General features: G+C 36.8%; 1 protein-coding gene across 1 annotated transcript in view; it reads right to left on the bottom strand.

The window, feature by feature from the left end:
• Positions 1-5,432: 5,432 nt before the first annotated feature.
• LOC106516077 (sodium- and chloride-dependent GABA transporter 2) overlaps positions 5,433-8,615 on the bottom strand; it is a 14,603-nt gene continuing 11,420 nt past the window's right edge. The window contains exons 7-14 of the mRNA XM_014006258.1: positions 7,652-7,755; positions 7,431-7,555; positions 7,231-7,343; positions 7,003-7,140; positions 6,603-6,705; positions 6,420-6,520; positions 6,080-6,250; positions 5,433-5,948 (exon numbers count right to left, since the gene is read on the bottom strand). Of these exons, the coding sequence (XP_013861712.1) occupies positions 5,784-5,948; positions 6,080-6,250; positions 6,420-6,520; positions 6,603-6,705; positions 7,003-7,140; positions 7,231-7,343; positions 7,431-7,555; positions 7,652-7,755 (1,020 nt within the window). The 3' untranslated portion in view covers positions 5,433-5,783. The remainder of the gene's footprint in view (positions 5,949-6,079; positions 6,251-6,419; positions 6,521-6,602; positions 6,706-7,002; positions 7,141-7,230; positions 7,344-7,430; positions 7,556-7,651; positions 7,756-8,615) is intronic.

Genomic DNA, 8,615 nt, shown 5'->3' with positions numbered 1-8,615 from the left:
TTATTATTGTTATTAATTATTATTATTAATTAATTATTAATTTATTTTTAAACCAAGTACGTCATGTAACAAAACAAAAAGCTGCTTTTTAAAAATCTGTGCTTGAAGATGAACTCGGACAATTTCTGAAACATGGCAAAACATTATTTCTTTACATTTTGTCATAGACTGGATTTGAAAGCGTATCTGAATTTCTTCATTTCTACGTAATGACACTTGTTCTCTGAGCTAATGCTATAACTTTTATATCAACAGGATGGATGCAAATATTTTCAGGCTCATAAATTAAAATGTGTTCCCTCCCACATTAACAGACTAGAAAGTTAAGCATGACGTAAAATGTTCTACATAGTGGGCCTCTTGTTTTGTAATGTTTTTAAGCCATTATGGTATCAAAAGAAGAAGCAGAGAATTTCAAACCATTTGCGGAGAACGTTTTCAACAGACACGGACTGAAAAAAGTTCCGACTCATATGTGTCAATAATAATAATAATAATAATGTTACAACTATCTTTAAAATTTCCTCTTCAGCCATATTTCAGTCTGTTTTCTCATCCGTATGCGAGAGCTTAGAGCGATGCGCGCTCCCGCGACAGGGGATGCAATTTTGGATAGGCATGCGTTTCTGGGCATAACACCGGCGTCACTTGGCTGGAAGTCATGCCAAGTGACGGGGGTTGGCGGATAATCAGTGGCAAAGTAATTGTCTAAATGAAAAAAAAAAAAGAGAAAGAAAACAAACAAAAACAGCTAAACATTTAATGTGTAACTCATCATTTGGCTAACATCTGCCTCCAACAGCATGACTCAACTTACATGGTTTGTTTGGTAAAAACGGTGCCAAGTTTTAGTTGCTCTTTACACCGGGAGGCTCTGCTCAGAACAGCAGCTCCTATCGTCATCTCATCTGCAGGAGCAGCATGCTCACGCTCATGGTGCGTTCAAAGACGGCTCAGAAAAAAGCATTACCACGTGTTAATAATGGATAAAACAAATGTTACGGCTGAGAAAAGTGTGGGGACAGAGAGCGCAGATGCAGGAAGTGCAGGGAGATATGTCCACGCATGTCCCGCATCTGTTATGTCCGTGCCTTCGCTGCCCAGGGCCCTTTGGAGACCGTGGGCCCCTGGGCAACTGCCCAATTGCCCATATGGTTAATCCGGCCTTGACCCTAGGGGTTCGATGAGCTGGTCTCAGGGGTTCGGCAGAGCCTCTGCCGCGGAGGTAAAGACATACTTGTGTAAAGTCATGATGACACGCCCCGCTTGGCCATCACTTGCTGCAGAGGATCACGTGAGATTGCTTGGCCAATCAATGCTGGCCCCAAAAAAGTATTTTGTGGATTCAAAACGACAAAAAACAAATTAACTTCAAATTAACTTTAAAATAAAAAAAATGTTATGAAAAAATGTTAAATTCTTCAAAAAATCCTAATTTATTTTTTATTAGTAAAATAATAAAAAATATATATTTTTGGGGGGCTGAAATTTTTTATGGGGCCAAAATATTTTTCTGGGGCCAGAATAAAGTCATACTGTAATTTGTTGTGAGTTCATGCACTGTGTTGGTTTTGTTCTTTGAGCAAGGTGATGTTAATGCACGGCTCATTTTATATACCAGTAAAAAAAACATATACCTATGTCTTGAATTTGGAAAAATAATTATATTTTATCTATCACTAAAAAGGGTTCGGTGAATGCGCATACGAAACTGGTGGGTTCTGTACCTCAAGAAAGGTTAAGAAACCACTGCTTTAGTTCATTACATTTCACATCAACATCCTCCTAAAAGGATCGCCCAAGTCTTTTTTCTTTTTCTTTAGTTTTTTCAGGAAACACAAAAAAAATAACCAAAAATTTACCATATGACATTTTTTGAGTCTCTTGACATGCTTAAAAGAATATGACTTAGGTGATTATTTTACAAAGGTGTCAACATATACTAGTATAGATGCATAGTACAAGACCAAAATCAGGTTTTTATTATCATTTTCTATTTTATTTTATTATTATTTTTTTTTGCAAAGCAGCATTCAGATAAAGTAATGAGCCTCTACAATATGTTTTAATAATGTATATTTTGGAACCTTAAATCTTAAAATCATAAAGTTTTTTTTTACCTTATCCTATATGTTGTTATTTATAAATGTAAATAATTATTTTTATAAATCTGGACTGTATAATATGTTACACTAATCATGTATTTTTAAATCATAAACAATAACAACCTCAATGATGTAATGTAAAACTAAACTGTGAAACAAAGTTTCTTCTGTGTAGAATGTTAAGGTACTTCTGTGAATATTAAAGTGTTTTACATTTCAAAAGTAGGAATGCTCCAACTTTTCATAGACATAATAAATTGTAGATATTTCACCATCTTTTTTACAGGAAAGTTTCTTGTTCAAAATGTATGAAGATTAAGTTTGTTTGGAGTTTTCTTGTGCATTTTTTCCAAATACTCCAGTTTCATCAACCATTTCTGCATTTTGGCCTTATTTTTATAAATGATGTTCTATTTGCCTAATTTTAGGACCATGGAAGGATCATATTATCTATTAATGTGTTTGACACATAAAATTATTTGAATAACAAGATGCACTTACTGTAATCTAACTCAAACCATATTTAAATATATACACAAAGATAAACACAAGTGATATCTAAGAATGATTGTTGTTAGCAAATCTTGTTCTGACTTTAATCATTCTACTGACAAACAGCATGTCATGAAAACCCAGGTCATTAAAGCATGTCATGAATTACTGGCTTAAACCTAAAAGTATTATTTCCATTACGCCATATTTATTTCATTCTACCACCATGTAAGTTTCCCATGGTTGTAATCAAACATTTAAATGTGTTTAAATAAAAAGCAGTCTGTTTGATTTCTAGTGCAATCATTCATGGAATTGCACAGGATGTAAACAAGGAAACAATCTGTCACACAGTTTCTCTAAGAATGCCAGTGCCCACAAGTGGGATTTATAGACCAAGAAGCTTGAGTTTATCCTCTTAGCATCCAAAAATTGTCACTAGCAAGCTGTTAAACCGGAGGGGTTTGACTCTTCCTAATCCTCAATCCCAACAAATTGGATTCACACCTTCTACGCAAATCAGAGGTGGTAAGCAGGATGTCTGGGAGTCACGGTGCACGTTAAGGGTCACACCTGTCTTCTTTAATTCACATAGACCTTAAAGGTGATTACATCTTGGCGCCATTGTTTGACTAAACCAGGTCATCTCCAGGGTCAAAAAGTCAATCTGAGGTGTAACTCAGCAGGTTATTCTTCTCCAAAATTGTGTCATGTGAGGGGGCGATGGCATTGCTTAGGTAAGCAGTTTTGTTGAAAACATGTTGTTTTTGAAATGCTAAATTTATATTTAAAATCAGCACATTTGTAAAGTTAAAAATCATTTCCTGATATGCAATCATGAGTGAAAACATCCCTAACTCCTAATTGTTAATGAGTGATACCAAATGTATTTAACTCACAAAATGTAACAGATTTTATGCATTCCAGTATTAAATTTGCATAGAAAATTGATATATGTGATATTTAGGTAGAGCTGCCTTTCAGCAAGAAGGTTGTCAGATCAAATCCCAGTCGGGGGCCTTTAGCGTTTGCATGTTCTCTCTGTGCATGTGTGGGTTTTCTCCAGATACTCCTGTTTCCTCCCATAGACCAAAAACATGAATGTTTTGCTAATTCTAAAACTAAGTCTAAATGCTTCTCAGGTGTGAGTGAGAGAGTGAACAACTGCCTGTCTCATTTGTCTCTGTGTCCCTGTGATGGACTTCAACCTGTCCAGGGTGTAGCCCACCCCACGCACAGTGACTGCTGGATGGGGACACCAGTGACTCAGAAAGGAAAGAAGTGGATAAAAGATAATGAATGGATGGAATAACTATCTATTCCAACATGTGCTTCATTAAAACAGCTCAACAAAACAGAGTACAGATATATGAAAATTGATTCACGAGCTTGTCGTGGCTAGTTATAGATAGATTTGCCTTTTGAGTGCCATCTGGTGTAGTGGGGTAATGAGAGTTGAGCACTAAATGGGATTTATGTAAGAGCCTGAGCAAGGTGAGAAGTCCAAAAAAAGCTTAGATCACTGGGGTGCCGTGTTGCATGCTTACAGTCATGCATAAACAACAGCTAATTGGCATTAGCCTCCTGCTTTACAGCAACAAGCACTTAACACACTTGTGCAGCCTTTGTGTTAGTGTTGGCGCTGTGACAGGAAGCAAACAGGATACAGCTAATCTGTCGGTAGGTCGAAAAAAATCACATAATAGAGATTTAGGACAGTTGTTATTCAGTAATTGTATCAAACAATTAGATTATAGTAAGTAAATGAAGTCGTGTCGTAATTTATTACTGAGCATTAATGTATTTTATTCTAGCTGTTAGATTTGTATTTTAAAGATACTCAATGTATTTGAATTGTATTGATTTGTTTTTGCTGCTCCCTTCTTGCCACAAGAAAAAAAAACTGACATGAAAGATTTGGCAACTGTTTTATTCTACACTGCTTGACACAAGCTGGGCTTGAACTTGCAGCTTCAGGATTATAAGACTTCAACACTGACCAGTGTTCTATAACAGGCCTGAAATCATGAAGCATTGTAATTTTCTTTTTTATTACCCTCAGGTTGTCATGCATTGCGTAACATGGAGTTCACACAATACATGAAGCACAAAGCAAGGAGTGATGAAGGTAAAGAGTTAGAAGATGTGAACATGGATGGACCTGCTGTCACAGACTCTGATCCTGACAAGGTTGGACCCCATGAAGGTCTGCCCTGCAGCTGAAGTGCCCTCTGTTGGTGCTTTACTTGACTCAGTTCTCTCCCTTATTTGTGCAAACAGTTATTTTTATTATTCTAGTTATTAACATGATTCTATTTTCAGATCACTAATATTTCATTCAGTAATAACAACCCTCCCTTTAATAAACAGTTAAAAATGACACAGCTGATTTCACCATGATGCGTGCATTTTAGAGGAATGCAGTCATTTTTAAGTCTTGCTTTTACAAATGCGTATCAGTTGGACAGGTACTGAAGTTTCCGTGTTTGTGCATGTGTACGTGTTCATCTCACAGTTCTAAAACCTGCATGTTGGCTTGATTTGACATTAAACTTGGCCTGAGCTGTGATTGTGTGCATGTATTCTTTGTTTGTTTGTTTTGTCTCTGTTTTGGTTTGGTGATGAACTGATGATCTGTTCAAAGAGTGGTCCACCTCTCGCCCATTATCTTCTAGTATTAAGACAGCAATCTCTAACTTTTATTAAAATTTAGCTGTACCTTCATATTTTTGTGATACAATTATTCCTGATTTGTAGTTATTTATTCGACAACATTTTAGGCAAAACAAAAAGACATGGACAGTGTGTGTGTGTTGGGGGGGGGGGTGGCTTTTTGAATAGATACCTACTGGTGAATGCAGCTCAGGAGCACAGTTGAGCTTCAATTTCGCTATAAAATGATTCAAAAATAGATATTTAGCGCCCCCTAGAGGCAAATTGCAAATAATGCAAATGTCTTTAGAAAAAAAAGAAGTGGATGAAAAAAGTGGACAAAAAAGACATTTAGTCTTTTTTATATGCAAAAACAATAAAATTTTAATATATCAAACCATGTCCATTATCAGGTGGTAAGAATATAAAAAAAGCAAACAGAACAAAAAATCAGATGTAACCTGCTGGGTAACCTTAGTTAAAGTAATCTTGCTAACTTCTTTGTAATTTATTTATTTATTTATTTATTGTGCCTTAAAGTACAGATGACCACTGAGTTCTGTCCTTATTTTCACCTGAATCCTCTTTTTTGCGCAGTGTGAACAAATCTGTGAACGTCTGAAAAGCTTCATGGTTTGATGTCTTCTTTATTGTGGCCCAAGGTAAGTCTTTTGCTGGAGTGCAAAGATGTTTTAATCTCTAAACAAAAGAGGAACAAGTATGCCATTAAAAAGCAATAGCATTTAAATAGGTTTATGGCAAACAAAAAGGAGAAGGTAAACGTCACTAATAAATCAATAATTTTAGTGTAGAAAAATAGAGTCAGTTACTTGTTTTAGTGTTCCTGGAGTGATGATTATGGCGTAAAACATCCATAAAGGTACCAATAATGTTGAAGATAGTGTGAAAAATCCTCCAACAGCATAWCCCCACCATGGGTATTCATAGGTGTTGTTGAATTTGAGAGGCACATGTTTGACCACAGAGAACAGAAATGTGAACTAAACAAAAGAAATGGCACAATCAGCCTTTATACTAGACATGTTAAGCTTTTGTTCTAATAAAGTTAGAGTTAAATGTATCTTCAGATTCATAATGTCTTCAAAGTAACCTTAAAACAATGAAAGTTCGTGTGTGAAATGAAAGGATGAAACAAAACTGAATACTCACAGTGCAGATAGCTGGTGTGAAGAACTTCCAACAGTATTTCATAAAAGGCCAGGGACGATAGCCAATCATGCTTTCTATATTATCATAGTGGTGATCTGCACCTGATTCAGTGTTGAATATTCTGATTTTATTATCTAACAACACAAAGAAATTAGCAGTTACAAAGTTAAGACTGTTTCCTACCATAGATCCATCCGACACAGACAGACTGAAGAATAGCAAATAACAACAGTGCCATCCCGCTGCAGGCATAGTAATCAAACAGCTGGAAAACATAAAGGCCTCCCTGTAAAAACCAAATAATACAGAATCCATCACTGAAAGGCAGCACACAGATCATTCAATTAAACCTACTGTTTTGTGTAACATATTTGCCCCTTCAGAACTACAGTATGTGATTTCTTTTTCCTTTTCAAACTTGCACTAACCAGCCATAACATTGCAGCTGCGTGGAAATTTTGCAGATTTCTCCCGAACTCGCACACTAACTTTGACCCATATGATCTGAACATTTTGTCATTGTTTCAAAGAGAAAAATCACATAAAGGCCTTTATTTGTTCCATTTCATATCAATCTACTCACCTCAGTTACCATCACCAAACCAACGAGGAAACCTCCGATACAAATGAATAAAAGAAGAAGTTTACGTCGACAGGCGTTTTGAAAAAAGGAGGGATACATGTCAGAGATTGTGGTGACCAAGGACTCCTGATATACAAACTGTTGGGATGATAAAAACTAATGTCTGTTATCACAAAAAAAATCATGTAGTTTCAGTTTGACAATTTGAAGCTAGGTTTCTGGTCCTACCTCACTATCTAATCCTAAAAGAATGAGCATAATGAAGAAGAAAACTGCCCACAGCTGAGGAAGAGGCATCAGAGCCATGGCTCGAGGATAAGCAATAAATGCCAAGCCTGGGCCTGTAAAAGTACACTTAAAAAGTGTGTTCTGGTGCAAAGCAYAACAGCATATTTTTCATTTTAACTATAATTATCAACTCTCAGCACCTGATTCAGCCACCACTGATATATCCACACCCTGCTCCTTGGCCATAAARCCGAGCACAGAGAAGATGGCGAAGCCAGCTACAAAGCTGGTTAAGCTGTTTAACAAGCACAGATGAACACAGTCTCTGTTTGGAWGACAGTTAAACATGACAAAACACGTTAACCTCAGTGGCTGAGCAATGTGAGCTGGGTAAAAGTATCAGAACCATAAAAATACAGACCTGTAGCAGTTGTTGTTGTACTTGTTGTAGCTACCTAATGATGTCAGRACACCAGTGCAAACACCGTAGGAGTAGAAAATCTGACTTCCTGCATCCATCCAAACCTGAGAGAGTTGGAAGAGTTTGAAAATGTGCACTGATTTGATGTATATCACAATCTGATGACTTTACTGGATAAATATGAGGAGAGTAAAATGTTTAAGCACCACTGATCTCTCTGACAGCTTCAGGCAGGAGCCTCTAACTCAGCAGATAAAACCTTTTGTTCCCCTCAGGGTGCCGTCTGACTTCAAAGTCATGTTTTACATGCAGGTCCCGCTGCAGTTCAAATACTGATGCATATCCTGGTGACATTTTCATTTTCAGTGGCACATTAGAAGAGTGTATGAAACACCTGGGAGAGGTTTTGAACTTGCAATCTGCAGGTCTTRAAGGGATCCCCGATTAGTTGTAACATTAGACTTTATTTGATAAACATATGTTTTAATTGTGAAATAAAGACAGTAAAAATACTGTAGGCTGTTTAGTTTTTATGATTTTTAAACTAAAAGTTTAAAAATATATTAAACGGATGGGGCCATTTAATTACATGCAAAGCATTCTGGGTAAATGATGATGTGGATAGGTTCTCGGCACGAGGCTGTTAGTGAGCTATATCCACCCTGAAGGTTAATCTTGGTCAATATCTGATGATCAGCTCCTTTAAATGAAACCAGAAAGTGTTGACAGAGAGGAGAAGGTAGAACTGACTCAGCCTGTAACTGAAAATATGGATGGAGGACCTCATTTTAGCTTGTTAGTTTGTCACGCTAGCACCGAGCTAATACATATAAGGCAAAATAGCGTCAGCGCTAGAGCAAAGACTAACAGGCTAAGCTGAGGTTCTTCTTCCATGAAGCAGCTCTGTTGTCCTCCATCCATATTTTCAGTTTCAGACTGAGTCGTTTCTACCTTCTCCTCTCTG

The sequence above is a fragment of the Austrofundulus limnaeus genome, unplaced genomic scaffold (assembly GCF_001266775.1).
Source record: "Austrofundulus limnaeus strain Quisiro unplaced genomic scaffold, Austrofundulus_limnaeus-1.0 Scaffold35, whole genome shotgun sequence".
NCBI lineage: Eukaryota > Metazoa > Chordata > Actinopteri > Cyprinodontiformes > Rivulidae > Austrofundulus > Austrofundulus limnaeus.
This window is presented reverse-complemented; position numbering and strand designations above follow the sequence as displayed.